At 45.1% G+C, this 21,674-nt stretch overlaps 1 protein-coding gene across 2 annotated transcripts in view; it reads left to right on the top strand.

Annotated features, from left to right (window-relative positions):
- Positions 1–11,634, top strand: part of HEATR6 (HEAT repeat containing 6) — a 36,518-nt gene extending 24,884 nt beyond the window's left edge. For both annotated transcript variants that reach the window (XM_008011114.3, XM_008011115.3), the window contains 6 exons: positions 3,192–3,326; positions 4,467–4,589; positions 5,767–5,891; positions 6,744–6,840; positions 8,245–8,449; positions 10,681–11,634. In XM_008011114.3, coding sequence (XP_008009305.2) covers positions 3,192–3,326; positions 4,467–4,589; positions 5,767–5,891; positions 6,744–6,840; positions 8,245–8,449; positions 10,681–11,252 — 1,257 coding nt within the window. In that variant the 3' untranslated portion in view covers positions 11,253–11,634. The remainder of the gene's footprint in view (positions 1–3,191; positions 3,327–4,466; positions 4,590–5,766; positions 5,892–6,743; positions 6,841–8,244; positions 8,450–10,680) is intronic.
- Positions 11,635–21,674: the final 10,040 nt, after the last annotated feature.

Below are 21,674 nucleotides of genomic sequence, written 5' to 3'. Positions count from 1 at the left end.
GCTGGGGATGCTGGGAGCAGTGTCTCAAGGCTGTGCAGAGCAGTGGGGCCCTGGGCCTGGCCCCCAAAACCACTTTCCTCCTAGACCTCTGGGTGTGTGATGGCAGGGGTTGCCTCAAAGATTTCTAAAATGCCCTCAAGGCTGTTTTCCCATAGTCTTGGCTATTAGCACCTGGCTCCCTTTTAGTCCTGCTAATCTGTCTAGCAAGTAGTTGCTGGGAGCTTGGATTCCTTCTCCAGTACAGGGCCAGGGTGCAAATTTTCCACATTTTTATGCTCTGCTAACTTTTTAATGGTAAGTTCCAACTCTAAGTCATTCCTTTGCTCCTACATCTGACTATAGGTTGTGAGAAGCTGCCACATCACCTGGTGAATGATGTTTCGAATTTCTTTCCCCAGATACCCTAAGTCATGACTCTTAAGTTCAACCTTATGCAAATCCCTAGGACACGGGCATAATGCAGCCAGGTGGTTTGCTAAGGTGTCACACAGGTGACCTTTCCTCCAGTTCTCCAAACTTTTTTATTTCTATCTGAGGCCCCCTCAGCCTGGCTTTCACTCTCCATATTTCTATCAGCGCTTTGGTCACAACCATTTAATCAGTCTCTGAGAAGTTCTAAACTTTCCTTTGTCTTCCTATCTTCTGAGCCTTCCACACTCTCTCAAGCTCTGCCCAGTACCAAGTTCCAAAAGTTGCTTCCACATTTTTAGGTATCTTTATACCAACACCCCATTCCTTGGTACCAATTTTCTGTATTAGTCTCTTTTCTGCTGTGTAAAGAAATACCTCAGACTGGACAATTTATTTTTCAAAGAGGTTTGTCTGGCTCACAGTTCTGTAGGCTATACAAGAAGCATGGTGCCAGCATCTACTTCTGGTGAGGACTCCAGAAGCTTCCGTTCATGGTAGAAGGCGAAAGGGGAGCAGGCATGTCACATGGCGAGAGAGGAGGCAAGAGAGATGCCAGGCTCTTTTAAACAATTAGCTCTCATTTGAATATCAGATTAAGAACTCGCTTATTACCACAAGGCTAGCACCAAGCCATTCAGTAGAGATCCGCCCACATCACCCAAAAACCTTCCTCTAGGCCCACCTCCAACATGGGAGGTCACATGTCAACATGAGATTTGGAGGGGACACACGTCCAAACCATATCAGCCACTTAATGGATATGTGGTTATAGGCATGGTTTCCTCGTTGTAAAAAGGAATAATAAACCATAACCCCTCAGTCACAAGGCTGTTGAAAAATCGAATGACATGTAAAGATGCTAACACATAGGAGGTAATTCTGGTACCCGCGACCTCCCTGCCCCCCACCAGCCCCACCATGGTTCTATTAAATTCCTGTGATTTCAGGTTGTTTCTGCTACCTCCACACTGTGCCAGTTCCAAAGATGGATGAAGGGCACGTGACCACACCGAAAAAGGCTTCTACTTAGTGCTAAAGCCAAATCAGCTCAGTGCTGGTGGTCTTTGCTCCCTCTGCCTCCACATGCTGCCTATTCTTTTCTTCTTTTCCCTTCACAATTTCTGCCATCCTTGCAATGAGTTAAAGATTCTAACCCTAGTCCCTGCCTTAGACTTCCACTAAAGCTTCCATGTAACATATGCAGGGAGGTGAGCTGAGCTTTGTTATCAGACAGAACTAGGTTTGAATTCAAACTTTTCCCTTTGCTAGATAAATAACTTTAGGCAAGCCTCTTAACTGTTCCCACTCAGGTATTGTTCATCTATGGGGAAAAAAAAGACATGTTTTCTATATTGCTTGTCTATTAGTGAGTAATAAATTAAACATTTAACAGCTTAAAGCAATGTACGTTTATTTCCTTACAGTTTCTGTGGGTCAGGAATTCGCTTGACTGAGTGATTCTGGCTTAGTTCTCACATGAGGTTGGGATCAAGACGCCCCCAGGGTTGCAGTCAACTGATGGGTTGCAAGACTTGATGGGGTTGGAGGATCTTCTTCCAGGGTAGCTCACCCATAGACCTAGCAAATTAGTGTTGGCTGCTGGCAGAACCTCAACTCATTTCCTCCCCATGAGGACGTCTTCAGAGGGCTGCTTGAGTATCCTCTTGACTGGCAGCCAGCTTCCTTCATAGCAGGTGATCCAAGGGAAAGAAAGCAAGACAGCTGTGGTGCTTTATATGAGCTAGCTTTGGAGGTTTCATGCCGTCTTTTCCACAACATCCTAATGGTTACACAGGTCAGCCTGTTCAGTATGGGAGGGGACTACACAAGGTTGTAAATATTAGTAGGTGAGTGTAATTGTATGCCATCCTGGAGACTGGCAACCACTTTTTGTCCACATTCTTCTGGAGTGGGGTAGGGAGTGCCCAGACTGGGTTTCCAGGAGCTGAAGTAGGAGAAAGACAGAACTGGTGTGTGAAATACACAGCAAAACCCTGGACTAGGTCCATGGGACAGAAACAAAACATACCAAAACTATAGAGATTCGCAAATGAACATGAAATCACAGGATATGTATAAAGCATGGAAAGGAAACTATTCACATGGCTACTTTAGAGGCTGTGAAGTGAGATAGTTCTTCAAAGTGCTGAAAACAGAACCTATTGCCCAGTTTAAGAGTGTCCACTGTGTATCAGACCCTGCGCTAGAAACCTTACACAGAGCATTACATTTTATTATCACACAGACTCTGCAAAGTAGTTGAAAAAGCCCCAGCCGAGTGTCAACTGATCTGGATTCTAGTTCACCCCTGCTGCAGTTGTATTGTCGCTTTGTGCCTCAGTTTCCTTCTGTGAAAAAGCAGGGATAATGCTACAGACCCCATTTATTTGTGCCAAGGAATAAAATGAGTTGATACGTGTAAATACTTAGAGCAATGGCTTGCATGGGATGAGCTCTCTGAAGAACATTAGCTGTCGCTGCTATTGCTGTTACTGTCATCACCGTCTTCAGCCTCCTCTTGATTATTATCACGGTTGTTGCTTAACTTTATCAGACCACAGTCTCCTAATCAATAGGAGTTGAAAGGAAGGCTTAAACACTGCAATTGTTTTCTAAAGTCCTTTCATCACTGTGGAAGAAGAGCCCATGAAAACATTTACAGAAAGCTGCTACTTTAAGGAAAAATGTTTCACTACTAAGGCCATTTCTGGTAGGCTTATCTCCGAGTTGGTTCTCCTGTTATGTCTTGGGCTGCAGCATTTCCTTTGCCTCTGTTCCAGGTGGTGATGTTCTGGACTATGATGCTGAATGGTCCTTTACCCAGAGCCCTGCAGAATTCGGAGCACCCAACTCTCCAGGCGAGCGCCTGTGATGCCCTGTCTTCCATCTTGCCAGAGGCCTTCAGCAGTCTGCCGGTAATGTAAGGGTGTTTTCTCACCCTTAAATCATGGCTGGAGCACCAGAGCTAGAATTTGATGCTTTTGCATTTTGAACCAGTATTCAGCATCATCTCTGATGAAAAGGTGCTAATTCTACTTGAGTTGGGGATGAGAGCACTGAGGAACAGCAAATAGGAAAACTTGAAGCCTTAATATATCAGGAAAGCTGTTTCCCCCATGCGTTAGAATGTAGGTGGTAGAGGCAAGGGTAGCAGAAGCTTGGAAAGCAGAGAGGTTTCAGGAAGATTTCTTATCTAAACTTTGAAAGGCCTGAGTTAAAGCCCAGCTCTTCGACTTGCTAGCTCTTTGACTCTTAGCCTCTCTAAAACGTGATATTATCATCAATAAGATGGCAGTCATGTGAAAAATAACAAAGTATGTGAAAACACAGATTCGTTGTCCAACACATATAGTATTTGTCTTAGTCTGTTTGAGCTGCTGTCATAAAATACCATAAATTGGGTGTCTTCTAAACAACAGAAATGTATTTCTCATAGTTCTGGAGGCTGGAATTAAGATCAAGTCACTGACAGACAGATTTGGTGCCTCAAGGAGGGCTCACTCTGGCTCACAGGTAGCACCATGTGAGCCGTGTCCTCATGTGATGGAAGGGGCAAGGCAGCTCTCTGGGGCCTCAGTCATAAGGGCACTCATCTCTTTCATGAGGGCTCTGTTCCCATGACCTGATCTCCTCCCCAAAGCCCCACCTCCTGATACCATCACCCTGGGAGTGAAGATTTCAACATAGGAATTTTGAGGGAGCATAAACATTCAGAATACTGCTATTCAGAATAGCGGTCTGCAGACCGCTCTTTTTCTTTAGTCCTCAGTGACGTTTGCATCCATTCTTATTTACATAAATGAGCTTCTATAAAGAAGGCAACTTTAATAAAGGTTAAATGTGATGAGCTGCTGTGTGTGTCTTGCACAAAGTGGGTGCTCAGATAATCATGGGGTCTGCATTGAACCTGCTCTTTACCAGGATAACCTCAAGGTCGCAGTGGTATTCAACTCTTGAATATGGTCTCAGACACAGATATTTCACATCTTTTATGGAAGCCTTTGGCTCGTAGTTCTTTCATTCTCATTTTTCCCTTGTCAACCTTCTCATTGCAGAATGACAGGCAGATCCTGTGCATCACAGTGCTGCTCGGACTCAATGACAGCAAGAATCGCTTAGTGAAAGCTGCAACCTCACGGGCCCTGGGAGTCTATGTGCTTTTTCCCTGTCTCAGACAGGTCAGAGTGAGCCTATTTAGCTCTTCTGTGCTCCTTTATTGTCCATGACACCCCTATTTTGTGGATATAGAGCTCCTGCATTGGACAGTAAAGGAAACTAAATTGCTTTGTAATCTGATTTCCTTAATTGCTACTAAAATACAGTCATGGGCCAGGCATGGTGGCTCATGCCTGTAATCCCAGCACTTTGGGAGGCCGAGGCAGATGAATTGCTTGAGCTCAGGAGTTTGAGACCAGCCTGGGCAACTTGGTGAAACCCCGTCTCTACAAAAAATAAAAAAATTAGCCAGGCATGGTGGTGTGTGCCTGTAGTCCCAGCTACTTGGGAGGCTGAGATGGGAGGCTCACTTGAGCCTGGGAGGTGAAGGTTGTAGTGAGCAGAGATCACACCACTGCACTTCAGCCTGGGTGGCAGAGCCAGACACACACACACACACACACACACACACACACACACACACACACACACACACAGATACACGCTCTCTATATATAGTTATACATAAATATAGTTGTATATATGTAACTACAGGCATTACCACATATAGATCATATATATAAATGAACTGAGGCATTACCATATATAAATATGGTATTTATTTTTAATTTTTAATTGCTTAGCACACTGCCTGGGACCTTAGGCGCCCAATAAATGCTTAAATTAATGAATGATATAATAAAAATGAAATGGGACATTACCAGGTGGTAGTCATCATTTAGAAAGCTGACATAGTTTTTACTCAAAAGGACATAAGGTCCTCTTTCACTCTTACTTGTGACATTTATCTCACTGAGAGGTGTGTAGGATATGTTTTGGAAATAAATGCATTTCCTTTTCAGAACATTATTTCCTGAAATGGAAATCAACCAAGCACAGAGTTCACAGATAACTGTCCCAGGCCAGGTTATATATTCGATGTTCATAAGGGCAAAATCCATAGGCTTCTTGGGTGTCCATGGCACATACCAAAATCATAGGAGTTTCCCCTGGGATTTTTCTGAGTGTCCAAATTGTAAAATATAAAAAGAACAGTAAATTGATTGAGTAGATGAATTTTTATTTCCAAGTAGAAATTTGCGTGAAGGCTTATAGCTTTATCTGAAAATAAGTTTGAGAATTTCAAAGGTAGCAACTTGACCTGCTGAAGTAATGGCAGTGTTTTGTTTTGTCTTATAGGATGTCATATTTGTTGCAGACACAGCAAATGCAATATTGATGTCACTTGAAGACAAGTCTCTGAATGTTCGAGCCAAAGCAGCCTGGTCCCTGGGCAACCTGACAGACACTCTGATTGTCAACATGTAGGTGACTCACCTTGCTTTCTCCAGCTGACTTCTGAGACTGAGGGCCCAAGAGAATGTCCTCAATCCCTACCATGAAAGAATCAACAGTAGTTCCGCTTATTATCCCACATCCTGCTTTGTTTTTTTCTGATATTCTTTCAGAAAATAAAATAAGCTGTTGTTAATATATATTAGGAATATATTAAGACATATATGTATTAAAAATACTGTATACCAATATAAGTAATATGTCCACATTATAGAAAACATAAAAGCAAAACCTTAGTAATGGTTACTGTACTTTTAAAATGCATTTTAAAAAATTTCTTAAAGTGGTATATTCACAGGCTAAAAAAAAGCCAAATAGTACAAAGCAGCATTTGGTGTGCAGCCTGTCTTCTACCCTGACACCTTAGTTCCCCTCCCCAGAGGTAGCTGGTTATTCATGTGCAAGTGTCCTGCTTTTTGTCACTTCACCATATAAGCGACATGTAACATGTGTAAACATTCTCTTTTATTATTGCCTTGTTAGAAACCCTTATTTATGATTACATAATTATCACTGTGTGATGATTAACCATTTTTCTATTTCTGAACATTTGTTTTAGGCTTTAGGCTTGTAGGTTTTTATATTCAGTGAAAATTTTTGTGCATGAAATCTGCATTTTGAGATTTTTTTTTGGAGACATTCCTAGGTGGGGAACTATTGGGTCAAAATATATATACTGTAAGTTTCTTGATACAATCTAAGCAGATCTGTTAAACTGTTTTCCTAAACTTTTATGCTTATACTAAGTGAATATATTTCTATATGTATATATTTAAGTGTATTTACCTTTTAACATGTGTTGCCTGCATTGGGTGGAACAGGGAAACACCAGACCCAAGTTTCCAGGAAGAGTTCTGTGGTCTCCTGCTCTTGAAAATGTTGCGATCAGCTATAGAAGCATCCAAGGATAAAGACAAGGTAGACTCACAACAAAACCCAGTATCTCCCAAACAGATACTTAATGTATTGTAGCTGCAGTGTGGCAGTTTAGTGTGGCTTGATGCTCCTCAGACTATCCCACCAAATGTACTCCTGTTCAAAGGAGACTGAGCGTGTGCTCAGGATGTAAACGGCCCATTCCACACATGTATGGTTTCTTTACTGTCTCCTGCCTCCTGAAAAATACCAGTGCCCATTGTAATACTACATGACATATTCAGGTTCCTTTTAAATTAACTTTTTTTTATTTCCCCCTCCCAAAAAAATTTTTTTTTTTTTTTTTTTTGAGACGGAGTCTCGCTCTGTCTCCCAGGCTGGAGTGCAGTGGCCGGATCTCAGCTTACTACAAGCTCCGCCTCCCGGGTTTACGCCATTCTCCCGCCTCAGCCTCCCGAGTAGCTGGGACTACAGGCGCCTGCCACCTCGCCCGGCTAGTTTTTTGTATTTTTTTAGTAGAGACGGGGTTTCATCGTGTTAGCCAGGATGGTCTCGATCTCCTGACCTCGTGATCCGCCCATCTCGGCCTCCCAAAGTGCTGGGATTACAGGCTTGAGCCACCGCGCCCGGCCAAAAAAAATTTTAAGTAGAATTGACAAGTCAGAAAAATGAGTAGCTCTTGGCTTTGAATATTACCTGTTAAACTAATCAGTTTAAAAAGCACAGGTCTGGGCTTTAGGTCAGACATACATGGATTCAAGCCCTGGCTTGCCCGTTAGTAGCTGGGTGACTTTGGTATATTATGTAACTTCTCTGAAGGTCAGCTCCTCACCTGTAACATGGAAGTTCTATACCTCACTGGATATAAAGATGCCTTATGTTAAAGCACCTAGCACAATTCCTGACCCATACCATGTGCTCACTTTAATACTACTTCTGAAAATCTGGTAATCACCCAGGAAGCCCTGCCTCAGAGTAATTCAATCAGAAATTCTGAGGTTTGGGCCTGCACATTGGTTTTAAAACAAAAGGAAAAACCTCCCCAAATGATTCTGGTGGGCTGCAGAGGTTGAGACTCTAGTGTAGTAGAAAAGTATTGGACTGGAATTATGGAACCTAGCTTCTCCTCGTCATCTTGCTATCAACCAGCCTTATCCTGTTGTCCCCGGTCCTTATACTCCATCTCAGTAAAACAAGGAAGATGGACCTCTCTGAGGTCCTGTCTAGCACTAAATAAAATAAATAAATACATAATCAGAGAGAGGAGTTTTGTAGAACCTCACCTTTCTGATGGCTCAGGATGTTAACCAGAGCAGACCTTGTGAGTTCCAAGGACTTGCTTTAAGAAGTCGAGGACCTCCTGGGTTTTTTTTAAAGCTGAAATTAGACTTTTGAAAACATCTCTTTGGCAAAGCAGATTTCTAAAGCGTTTACACTTTTTTCTAGGTAAAGAGCAATGCAGTCCGGGCCCTTGGAAATTTGCTTCATTTTCTGCAACCTTCTCATATAGAAAAACCCACATTTGCAGAAATAATTGAGGAGTCTATCCAGGCCCTAATTTCTACTGTTCTAACAGAAGCTGCCATGAAAGTCCGATGGAATGCTTGTTATGCAATGGGAAATGTATTTAAAAATCCTGCCCTTCCATTAGGTAAGAAAGTTTCCCTTCACTCCCTGGTGGAAAGCCTCTTGGACAATACACACCAATCTACATTGTTGTTAAAGATGTTTGTCACATGTTATTTATCACAGTATGAGGAAAAAATGGAGACATACTGAGAACAAGTTTAGGAGAACATTGAAATACAAATACATCATTACCTGTACAATGGGATATATAATGGGATATTTTGTTGCCATTGAAAATTACTTACAAGAATTTTTTTTTTTTTTTTTTTTTTGAGATGGAGTCTCGCTCTATCGCCCAGGCTGGAGTGCAGTGGCCGGATCTCGGCTCACTGTAAGCTCCGCCTCCCGGGTTCATGCCATTCTCCTGCCTCAGCCTCCCGAGTAGCTGGGACTACAGGCGCCAGCCACCTCGCCTGGCTAATTTTTTGTATTTTTTAGTAGAGATGGGGTTTCACCATGTTAGCCAGGCTGGTCTTGATCTCCTGACCTCGTGATCCGCCCGTCTCGGCCTCCCAAAGTGCTGGGATTACAGGCTTGAGCCACCACGCCCAGCCACTTACAAGAGTTTTATAATCTGGAAAAATACTTCTGATGTTAAACAAATGAAAGCAGATACTAAATCATTTCTACAGAATGACCTCAATCGATGGGTAGAAAAAAGACTGAAAGGAAATTGGACCAATTATTAACACTGATTGCCTCTGGTTGAGTAGGATTTTTTCTGTTTTCATTTTCTCAGTTGTCTACAATAAGCATATATTGTTTTAATGGTCAAGAAAAAAGGAAGGAAACAAAACTGGAATGAGAGGGGATATAAACTGGAAATTCCCTGTGAGCTGTGTACAGAAGTGGATGCCATTAATAAATGTAAGGAGGGCATCTGTCTCTAAGTAGCGGCATGCCATGCACCTTGATATGTCATTCAGGACCAGTAGCTGCTTAGGTGTGTGGATCGGAGCCTCCAAACGTCACTCACTTTGAATGCCAGTGTTCGCTTTATTTATGTTCGATGTGTTCCTGGAGAGGAGCTCATGCATCAAGTGAGGGAAGTCTGGCTCTGCTCCCCTTTATTGCCCAGAGCGTCCAGGCCGCCCAGTCAGCTGGGAGCATGTGGAGAAGTAGCCTCCTGGCTTCTTCCACTGAGAAGTCACCTAAGGGTGACCTTTGGGGTTGGAGCTCATTGAGGTGGATGTCTGCCTTCTGGAGAGCCAAGGAGTCCTTGAAACGAGGGCACCTCAGTGGTGGTTGGCTCCTACCTGCCTTCCTGTATGGCCCTTGCCCTCAGCCTACTAGAGAGAGAAGGTGACCTGCATGACTTGGAGGGAAAGGGAATCTCCAAAGAGGCAGGAAGTTTGAGAACTAGAAAACATCCAGTAGCAGAGCTATCAAGAGCCACATAAGAAAAGGGAGCCAGAAACTGATAAAGAACTCTGACGGGTCAGATTGTGAGTGTCTTGTAGGTCTAGCAGTGGCCCATTGTCAATGGCAGTGGCATCCACCAAATGGAAAGGGCCTGCTTGCCTGTCTTCAGAGGCAACAGAGAAGCCGGGAGGGGCTGGGTGAGTTAAGAGAAGCTGCATTCTACTCTGTCGCCCATCTTGAGGAGTAAGGACACCCCAAAATGGAGTGGGTAGCAGTAGCTCTGGTAAGGAGGAAAGCAGGCTGATTTCCTAGGGCCTACAGGTACGGAGAAAGAATAGAAATCTGGGCATCTTATTCTTGAAACTGGACATTTTCTTTTTCTTTGCATTAAAATGCATGACTTGGTATGGCCAGAACAGTGTCTGGATGCTGTTGCAAGTGAGGAAATAATTCTTTTTGCCAGCATGAACAGGACTGCCACATGCAGAGTGTGCTTTGCACACAGCTCGGAAGTGCCCAACTGAGAGGACAGGTGGGGTTGCAATTCAGTCCATGCTCTGCCCACGAAGCCATACCCCATGGGACAGAATCCTCCCAGAGAAGAAGCCTTTTTCTGAGTCACCAAAGGCCCTATATCGGGTAGCAGAGGCTCTAAGCATGTCACAGGCTGAGGTAGGGAAAGAGGGAGGTTTGGGGATTGGCACCTGGCCACTTACCTAGGATCCTACAGTCAGTCACCACCGTTGTCTTACAGGATGATCGTGAGAATGAAGTGAACACATAAAATGAGTGTTTTGGGCACTAGTGTTTATGCTGCCTTCCGCCCCTCTCCTTCTCACCCCACCTAGTTCTAAGCCTGCATTTGTTTTAGTGACTGTGGATTCTTTCTAGGGACAGCCCCGTGGACCTCCCAGGCCTACAGTGCCCTGACATCGGTCGTGACATCATGCAAGAACTTCAAAGTGCGCATCAGATCTGCCGCTGCCCTTTCCGTCCCGGGGAAGAGAGAGCAGTATGGGTCTGTTGAACAGTATGCTCGGATCTGGAATGCATTGGTCACCGCCTTACAGAAGAGCGAAGACACCATAGACTTTTTGGAATTCAAGTACTGTGCCAGCCTACGGACCCAAATCTGCCAGGCACTGATTCACCTCTTGAGCTTGGCCAGTGCCTCGGACCTCCCTTGTATCAAAGAAATCCTTGAACTGAATGGGAATATGGTCCAGTCCTATATCCTACAGTTTTTAAAATCTGGAGCAGAGGGAGATGACACTGGAGCACCTCACAGTCCACAGGAAACAGACCAGATGGTCAGAATGGCCCTTAAGCACATGGGCAGCATCCAGGCACCAGCTGGAGACACAGCCAGAAGGACCATCATGGGCTTTTTAGAAGAGATCCTGGCCATTTGTTTTGAGTCATCTGGATCACAAGGGGCACTCCCAGGGTTAACGGATCAGTGAGGATCCCACCATACTTTCTGGGTGTCGAAGGTGACAATAGGAAGACCTGAACTTGAGCGTAACATCTGTGGGATTTCATCTTAGGGGCAGAAACAATCCATTCACTATTTATTTAGAATGACTTAGCAGCAATTTAAATTTTCACAGAGGGCTCAACCACCTTTGGAGTGGCTCCATGGCACTGGCCATGTTCAGGGTTGTTGGAACGTCTGACCTGTGCATCCAGGAGCCGAGGAGTCAGGTTATAATATGGGCTAAGCAGACAGGGGCTTTGAGGGCATTTAGTCTCAGAAAAAAAAAAGTAGAAGGATTTAGGAATTAGAATTTTATATATTGTATCTGTAGTTTTGTAATAAACTAATGAAGAATTATGTGTCCACAATCTCCTGTTGTTACCAAGTTGTATTTCTGGCAGGCTGCAAGCAGAGCTGCAGTGCAGCTGGTTGGTACTGGCGCAGCTGCACGGGGTGCAAGGAGACTGACAGTCCTCACAGTGGATGAGGAGCTGCTGCTCTGAGCTGCTGGAGTGCCCGTGCTCCCCCGACCGCCTTCCCTGCCGCACCTCCCCACAATCCAATAACCAGAGTTAACTCCCAGCAAGCAGGGCCCTCTAACCTAGGCCACAACATCGACTTCTACCTCAGTTTCCTGATGCCCTTTAGGAGAATGTGATCCCACAACGAAATTTATAGTTTTGCCATCTTTTAATTTGTGCCTTTAAGAAAAGATCATTTGATTAATCTAGTTGGTTACAAAGAGGGGTTTCCAATTATATTTTGATAATGCCCCAAAAGTTATGAAAGTAATTTCTACTGAATATGTATAGTTAAATTTTGCATTTCTCTATTGAGCACCGACAATTTATTGGAATTGATTTCAATTAGAAATTTAGGGATATATAAGAACCAATTAAAGCCCATACTTAATGTGATGTGGGACAATTAAGAAGATACAAAAAATGGGTTTTGGTGATATTTAATCACGGTTATTTAGCTTAACATACACGTGTAAAGGCATGTGTCTTCTGTTTTTCTCCTTTGCCTTTTAGCTGCACTTTTCCTGCCTCTGACATGTTGGCAGCTCAAAACTGCTCTCTGGGCAGTGACTGGGGAACAGGGTATTCAAGTTCACTAAAGGCTCGATTTTCCATTGATAGAGTACCAGTGTCCACAGACTTAAGACTGCAAGCACAGCAAAGACACCCATAATGAATGGTCCTTTAAACTGCTTTTCTTTGGAGACGATTCTGAACATAAAGTATTATAGAGGGCCCGGGAAACTAAGCTGAGCCCACTTGACCCTGTGACAAATCTTGGAACTTCCTTCTCTTGAATACATTCTTAGTAGTAGCTTCTTGGCTTTTCAAAAAAGGAAAAATATGGCATATGTAGCTTATTACTGTGGTTCTTTTGAGTTTTCTCAGGTGAGTTTTGTGATAAAATATTTGCGAAGTGGCCTCATGGTTTCATTTGATGATTCACTTTTGTCCTTTCCTTATCTTGAATAAAATCCCATTCATTTTCTTTTTAAAACTTTAGCTTCTGTAAAGGTTTCCAGATCCTGATGTGGATGTTCATGTTCATGTGCAGAAAAAGAACCAAGGCATAGCACCTCTAGAAATTTCAGAGGGCAGTGGTACCTGCTGTGTCCCGACAGTACGCTGATTGTCTTCTCTGCAGCGCTGTGAGTGGACGCACACCCGAGGACAGATGCTCCTCAGATGTCTGGGCACGTGCCTCCATAGAGCTGCTGTGGGGAAAGGAAGCCACAGACAATAAAGACACCTGAAGCTGGTGAAAATCAGCAGACAGCCCCACTGATGCAGATTTCTAATGCAGAATACCAGATTCTAAATTATCTTTTGACACTTAAAACTTGGGAGGAAGAGTCATCCAGGCACAGATGGCTAGGGCCCTTGTCCACTAGACTACAGCATTAAGAGACATTGCTTATCTTACTCTTTGAACCTTTTCTGTGACCAGTAAAAAAAAAAACACACACACATTAATTCCTACCCCCTTCCAGAACTCAAGGAAAGCGCCTCTTCTCAGGTAGGGTGCTGTGGCTCGTATCTGTAATCCCAGTAGGCCAAGGCGGGAGGATCACTTGAACCCTAGGAATTCTAGACCAACCCGGGCAATATAGCAAAATCCTGTGTTTGCTGTCTCTTTTCTCCCCACACCAGCCCCCAGGCAATCTCACTGCGGCAGTGGCAGCCAGGCAGGTGCCTAGAGCTTCAAGGGAAGGAAACTCGTGTCTCTGCCAGGGGAAGAATGGTCCCAACAGCAAGGGAGCCATGCCCATGGCTTTTTTTTCTCTACACATCCTTCTATGCTTGGCCGTGAGGCAGACAGTCACAGAAGCTAGCACAGAGCAGTACAGTTAAAACCCTGACTTTCTAGCCAGAGGACCCAAAAGAGGGACCCCTGAGACTGGAAAGTGTTGAGATTCCAGAAAGGAGGGAAGGCAGGAAGGTAATACCCTCAAGTTGTATATGAACTTCTGGGTTCACGCCCCGGCTTTACATGTGTGGATCTGACCAAAGGCTTTGAGAACTGAACCGTGGGACAAACCACTGCCCAGTCTCCTACCAGTCACTGGGTGGCGCACACACCGGGCGGATCTGAACAGCGCGGAAAAAGGCTCTGAAGCTTTATTGACATTGAGCCACAACCCACAGGAGGCAGGTAAGAACTTGTGAACTGAACCTAACCAGGATGATTGTCTGCTAAAGCAAAAACATAGGCTTCCAACATGGCCCAGAGTCTCATAACACAAAATTCAAATGTTCAAGATACTGTCCATAATTATTTGACATGCAGAAAACAGAGAGAACCTCAATTTCCTGAAGACACTCCTGGTACTCAAGGGATCTTCCCACCTCAGCCTCCCGAGTAGCTGGGATTACAGGCGCGCGCCACCACGCCCAGCTAATTTTGTATTTTTAGTAGACACAGGACTTCTCCATGTTGGTCAAGCTGGTTTCTACATTTCACGTGAAGCACTAAATATATAATCCTAAATAGACTATAAAAACCTATGTGTTTTGTAATCCCTAAAGCAACTACATTTTTAACTTACACAAAAAGATATGATTTAAAAAATCAGTGAATTAAAATAGAATTCAAAAAAATTCAAATAGTCCAAAGGAAGGCAGGAAAAGTCAAAACAGGAATGAAAAACACAGGGAAAAATAGAAAACAAATAGAAAACAAACAATAAAATAGTAAACATAAATCCAAACATACCAACGATTATATTAAATTTAAAAAGTTGAAATATGCTAATAAAAAGACAGATTGTTGAACGTAAAAAACTAACGAACAAAAAACCCAACACTCAACTCTGTGTCTAAGAAGCTCATTTTAAGTAAATAGTATAGATTAAAAATGAAAGGACAAAAAAGAAAGATATACAAATACTAATCAAAAGAAATCTGGAGTAGTTATACACCATCAGACAAAACAGACTTCAGAGCAAGGAAATTTGCCAAGGATAGAGAGGGACATTACACAATGATAACAGGGTCAATTTTCAAAGGAAACATTAACAAGCCTAAGCATCTATGTACCTAACAACAGAGCTTCAAAATCCATGAGGGGAACCTGACAGAACCGAAAACAGAAATGGCAGATCAGCAATGATAGCTGGAGACCCCAACCTGCCTTTCTCAGTAATCCCTAGAACAAATAGATCACATTCTGGATCGTAAAACAATTTTTTTTTTTTTTTTTCCTTTTTAGATAGGGTCTTGCTCTGCTGCTCAGGCTAGAGTACATTAATGCAATCTCAGCTCACTGCAGCCCAACTTCTCGGGCGCAAATGGTCCTCCCACCTCAGCCTCCCAAGTAGCTGGGACCACATGCTTGTGCCACCACACCTGGGTAATTTTTGTATTTTTGGTAGAGATGGGATTTTGCCATGTTGCCCAGGCTGGTCTCGAACTCCTGACCTCAAATGATCCACCTGCCTTGGCCTCCCAAAAGTGCTGGGATTACAAGCATGAGCCACCGCTCCAAGCCCGTAAAACAAATCTTAACAAATTTAAAAGAACTGAAATAATACAAAACAAGGTCTCTGACCATAATAGAATTAAACCAGAGATAGATAACTGACAAAAATCTCTAAATACTTGGAGATTAAATAATATACGTCTAAGTAATCCATGGGTCAAAGGAGATAGTCTCAAAGGAAATGAGAATATTAGAAAATACTTTAAACTGAACAAAAACGAAAACACAATACATCCAAATGTGTAGATGCAGCTAAAGAAGAGCTTAGATGGAAATGTATAGCATTCGATGCTTATTTTAGAAAAGGAGGAAGGCTCAAATCAACGATCTAAACCTCAGCTTTAATAAACTAAAGAAAAAAAGGGCAAAATGAATCTAAAACAAGCAGAAGGAAGGAAATGTTGGTAAGTTAAAGAAGCCACTCTCAAAAGGTTACATATTTATGGATACACGACATTATGGAAAAGGCAAAGCTACAGGGACAAAAAACAAATCGGTTGGTGGCCAGGGATTGGGGTGAGGCAAGCATGCCACGACAGGGAAGCATGAAGCAGTTTTGTGGGGATGATCAAACTGTTCGGAATCCTGATTGGGGTGCGGCTACAACACTCACAAAACAGTATACCCCCAAACAGCCTTTTTATTAAAATAATACTCTCTCTCACCGTTCGGAATCCTGATTGGGGTGGGGTTACAACACTCATAGAGCGGTATACTCCCAAACAGTCTTTTTATTAAAATAATAGTCTCTCTCGCTCTCTGTCTCTCTCTCTGTCTCTCTCTCTCTCTCTCTCTCTCTCTCACACACACACACACACACAATCTCTTTCTCACCATGCAGATGTGTCTGTTCACCACTGCCAACAGTATGCCAGGTAATAATAAGATTAAATATGTTTTTTGGTTGAATTAAAGCCATTCATTCAAAATGAATCACTGGTGCCCGAAAGATGGGGTCTAACTTCCGTTTAATTATAACGGGAATAAGTAGCATTTATTGACTCTTTTCAAGTTGCCAAGTACTACAAAAGATTCAGATGCATTATTAAAATGCATTTATAACTCTTAGATCATTCGGATCTTTATAATGGCATATTTTGTAGCCATTTTTATTTCTGGAAATTTCAAGTCTTTTTGGTTCTTTTTGATTCTTTTGGCAAACTGATCTTAAAAGTACAAGATCCCAAGTTGCACAGGTAAATAACAGCAATGTAGGGGGATGACCACCAGATGGAGACAGAGAACACAAAGTTATTCAGACGCAAGGTTTTGCCAGAGTTACATCCCAGGCTCAGGGAGCACAACACCTGGATATGAGGTTGCTCCCTTCGGAATACTGGTTCTCAAACCTGGCTGCTCATTAAAGCCACTTGGGGACATTTACACTACTGATGAACAGCCCCCTTCACCCCACCCCTGAGTTTTGTGGTCTGGAGTATGGTCTCGCCACTGAGAGTTTTAAAGGCTGCACGAGTGATTCTAGTTGCAGCCAAGTTTGAGAACCACTGCTTTCAAACATGCAACAGCACAGGGCCTCAAGCTGGTGTGTTTCAGAATCATCTGGGGAATTTGTAAAAAAAAGAGACTCAGGCTGTTGTAGCCTTCATTCTTTTGAGAACCAGTGAATTCTAAAATGATGACATACTAAACTTACGATAGTTCAAAAGATAATCAGTACTGAATCTGATACAAGGCCAGGTGTGGTGGTTCACACCTGTAATCCCAGCACTTTGGGAGGCCAAGGTGGGAGGATCACTTGAATCCAGGAGTTCAAGACCAGCCTGATAAACACAGCAAGATCCCATCTCTACAAAAGAAAAATTAAAAAATTAGCTGGGCATGGTGGCACACACCCGTAGTCCCAGCTACTTGGAAGGCTGAGATGGGAGGATGGCTTGAGTCCAAGAAGTCAAGGCTACAGTGAGCTGAGATTGTGCTACTGCACCGAGCGTGGGTGACAGAGTGAGACCCTGTCTCAATAAACAGATAAATCAGATATAGTCTCATACTAGATTCTTTTCCAAACTGGGCCAGTGGGTTTCCTCTCCAGAGAAGTACAGGCCACACATGCTGGCAGGTGCTGGAAGAGTTCCTGAAGTCGTGTTTGGTTGTTCCATTTTGGGATGTTAAGGAAAAGGCCACTCAGCCCAGTGGATTCCCAGCCTTCATGTAATCTACTCCCCAAATTTGTTTTCACTCTCTTTTATCAAAGTGTTTAAATTATTTTATTTATTTTAATTTTTAATCTTTTTTTTTTTTTTTTTTTTTGTAGAGATGGAGGACTCGCTATGTTGCCCAGGCTTGTCTCAAACTCCTGGCCTCAAGTCATCCTCCTGCTTTAGCCTCCCAAATTGCTGGGATGACAGGTGTGAGGCACTATGCCCAGACTAAATTATTTTAATATTACAGCCATTATAGATTAGGTTTCTAAATAACATTTGTTTTTCCATATCATAAAAGTAATCAATCTTCATTGTGAAACATTTGGAAAACACAAGACACATATGTAAGAAAAAATTACCTATTCTCTTACCACCTGGAGATTTTGATATTTTTCATTTTGATATGTTTCATTACAGATTTTTTTCATGGTATGTGTACATGTGTGTATGGGTATACACTCTTAAGTGTGCGCTTACACCTGCTCCAAATGTGTGTGTGTGCACGTGTGCACAATCCAATATACATCGTGGGGAATCTACAAAGTTGTGGTCATAGTGTGGAGCCAGCCCCACAGGCCTCCCCAGAGACAAGGCCCTGGACTGCCCCCAAGTCTTCCTGAAAGGGACATCTGTGGTGGTGGTAGGGCCACGATGCCATGAGCAACCACCTGGAGGCCCCGAGTACTCAGCGTGAACCAGGAAGTGGAGGGGAAGGGGAAGGGCGAACCAGGAAGTGGAGGGGAAGGGGAAGGGCGGAGTGAGAACCAGGAGGAATGCTTGCTCTTTTTTCCAAGCACAAGGGACCCTTTTCTTCACTGCAACTGACCTGATGCTTATGCCAGGAAGGAGGAGGGGCACACTCTGTCCTCCAGGTCCCTCAGGAGGAGAGAGGGAGCAAAGTGGGAGACTAGGGTCTGAGGTCTGAACCTGAGCCTGCACCAGCATCAGTTTCTGTGGGTGGGGGTTGGGGAGGGGGCAGGCAGCCGAGGGCCCTCACCCACTGCAGGGTCTTGTGGGTCATGTCTTCATCTGTGATCCCATAGGAAATGAGGGTTTTGTTCCACACGGGGTTCACAGTGTTACGGAAAGTTTTGTTCTGAGCTTATTTGCCTGGAGAAAGGAAAAAATGATCGTATTAGCATCAAAAGGTGTGGTAGACAGAACAATGGCCCCCAGAGATAGCCATGTCCTCATCTCCAAAGCTGTGAATATGTTATTGATATGCCAAAGGGAACTGAGCCTGCAGATGGAGTTAGGGTTGTTAATTAGCTGACTTTAAAATAGGGAGATTATCCTAGACTGAGTGGCCCAATGTGGTCACATGCTTCTTAAAAGCAGAAGAAAGAACAGAGAAGAGAGAGCAAGATGTCACCAAGGAAGAAGGTCAGGGAGATGCAACCGGGACAGCTGTGAAGATGGAGGAAGGGGCCACCAGCCAAGGAGGGCAGGCGACCTCTAGAAGCTGGAAAGAGCCAGGAAATGGGTGGAATCCCCAGGCTCCAGAAGGAATGCAGCCCTGCCAACACCTTGACATGAGCCCAGGGAGACCGCTGTTGGACTTCTAACCTGCAGAGCTGTGAGATAGTAAGTATGCTGCTCTAAGCCTCTAAGTTTGTGGTCATTTGCTGCAGCAGCCATAGGAGGCTCATCCAAGGAGGATCCCAGCTCCAGCCCCGATGCCCTGGGGTGGGTACTGCAGGACGCCTGGTGTGGAACTGAAGTCTCCTTCCGAGGGCATGCCCTGTCTCTGCAGACTGTCCCCTCTGCCTGGAACCCATCCTGTCCTTGGGCATGCTCCTGCAGTGACCTCTCTGAGCTGGAACATTGCCACAACTCCTTCTGTGCCAGTGACTCTGAGCTCCGTGTCTGACTCAGTCTGATGCCCGCCACCCCGGCCCAGGCTTGGAGGTCAGACAACCCGGGGTTCCAATTCCAGCTCTGTGGCAGCGTCAGGTTCCCCACCGTGGAAAGGACACAGGAATCCCTCTCTCGCACTGCTTTCAGGAGCTTGCCTGTAAGGAGACTGCTCTTTATAAAACACTGGGGAGAGTCCCGGGGACTTCCTATAACAGGCCCTGCCAGCTCCAGTCCCACGAGTTAGGGGTCATTGAGCCCCCACGTTGGGCATACTTCTCTGGTTACACTCGCTCTTGGCTCTCACATCCCTGAGCTCCACTTGCAGCGTAAGGACATCGAGGCCTGGTGTGAGGAGCCATTTCTTCCCCAGGAGTAGGTGGTGGGGCACTGCCGTGTTTCCTACAGCCCTGCCTTCCCCAGAGAAGGCGCAATGTTCCCCTCTGGGGTGGGCCTCCTGGACTGCGGTGGGCCCCAGGCATACACATTTAGGTCCCCAAGTCAACTCAGACTCTGCCCTATTAAATTAAAAATAAAACAACACTGAAGTGCAGGATGCACAGAAGGAAGTAAGTCTAAGAAGTTCTGATTTTTCATGGCTCAAGATCACCTTGATGCTTTTATTTAATAGCATTTTTTTTTCTCTCCTCTCCTAGATGTATGTGTTGTGCTGGTGCCTTAAGTGCATTTGTGGTTGGCCTCTTGGCCCACCTCTCGTGGGAATGAGGATTCTGTGGTCAAATACATTGGGCAGATGCTGCCTACTTCATCCCCCTTACTGAGAGTCAGGCAACAGGCCATCAGCACATTAAAGGCTCTGGTAAGTCCTGCAGTAAAGAAACTGGTTTACTAATGTTTTCCAATGTGATCTGACCACAGTTCTTTGTTGGCACATCATAGTAACCTCCAGCTGAGAATGCTTCTTATAAAAAACCAGCCTGGAAATTCTCCAGGGCTTTCCCCAGATCAGCAGGTAGGTTATGCTGGAAGGCATCCCCGGTGTGGGACAGACCGGCTGTTCTGCATGGAGGTGAATGGCTGAGGTCTCATCAGCTTGCTTGGGCTCTGAGGAGGAGTGGCATCTGTGGGCCTCCCTGGGTGCCCCCAGCCCAGTCCAGGCCCCATCGCCATGAGTGGTCACAGCTGGTGGGCAAGCCAGGGTGAAACTCCCTCACCTTCCTGGCTCCTGGCCGTAGGTGCAGCTTGACACAGGGGTCTGACAGCCCATTGTGGTCCATGGGCTTCAGGTCCTGGGTAAAGAACAGCAAAGGGTGTGAACAGGAAATCAAGGAGACAGAGCTGCTAGGGCCTGCAGGTGCCTGGGCCAGCAGATGCCTTTGTCTCCTGGATCTCCTGGCTGGGTCCATTTATGGCCTCTTTCACAGAAGCCCCTGGCCCCACACCTCCAGACAGAAGGAGTGAGGGCGGCCCAATGCCCGTGCAATCTCCCCTCCCCCAAACATCCTGGCCCAGGGCAGGTGTCACGGGGCCCCTGTCAGGACAGACTTTGTCTCCTCATCATCCTGAAAGCCCGGTGACTGGCATTCCTCTGAGACTCCCTCCCCACCCCGCTTTGGTCAGGCCCTTCCCTGGTCCTGACTCCCCTCCCCCATCTTCCCAGCAGGGCCTCCTGAGAGGCCATGTCCCTCACTGGCCCTAAATGCACGGAACCCCAGGACACTGTCTGAGACCAGGCACCATTGCTGGCCATATTTGTCACAACTCCCTGTCAGTTCACAGAGGTCACATAAGCTGACCGGCCACAGAGGGTTCGTCCACAAGACGGCACCCCTCACTCACTCTGCCTTCGCTTCCTTTAGAAAACCCAGCCAAGCGTGTACAGCCAGGGACACACAGATGGGCTCTTGTCAGCTCTCGCTCACCTCAGCAGGCTCTTGTTTCTGAAAATTGCATTTTTTTTTCTTCTGAGCTGGAGCACAGGGCTGTAGGCAGGCAGCTGTGGCATCTGTGGGGCGCAGCCGGTAACCCCAGAACATTATCCAAAGATGCACCGCAAGGCTTCCACCCAGCCAGGTCGGGGAGGCAGCATGGCAGCTCACACCAGGCTCATCTCCAAGGGGAGGCTGTCTTCCTCCCAGGCCGACCCCATCTTGGTTTGGCAGAGCTCCGGGGCATCGGGGGGCTTCCAACCACCTACTACTCTGCCACTGGCAAAGGGCAGAAGTTTGGGGGTCGGCTGGCTTGCTTTCTGGGCTCAGCCCCTGTATTCACTAGCTATGAAGTGGATGAGTACTTTTCACCCTAAGCCTCAGCTTTATCATCATCTGCGCCTGAACCGGGCGCAGTGGCTCACACCTGTAATCCCAGCCCAGGAGCCCAGGAGTTCAAGACCAGCCTGGGCAACATAGTGAGACACCATCTCTACAAAAAAT

The sequence above is a fragment of the Chlorocebus sabaeus genome, chromosome 16, assembly GCF_047675955.1.
Source record: "Chlorocebus sabaeus isolate Y175 chromosome 16, mChlSab1.0.hap1, whole genome shotgun sequence".
Lineage (NCBI taxonomy): Eukaryota > Metazoa > Chordata > Mammalia > Primates > Cercopithecidae > Chlorocebus > Chlorocebus sabaeus.
This window is presented reverse-complemented; position numbering and strand designations above follow the sequence as displayed.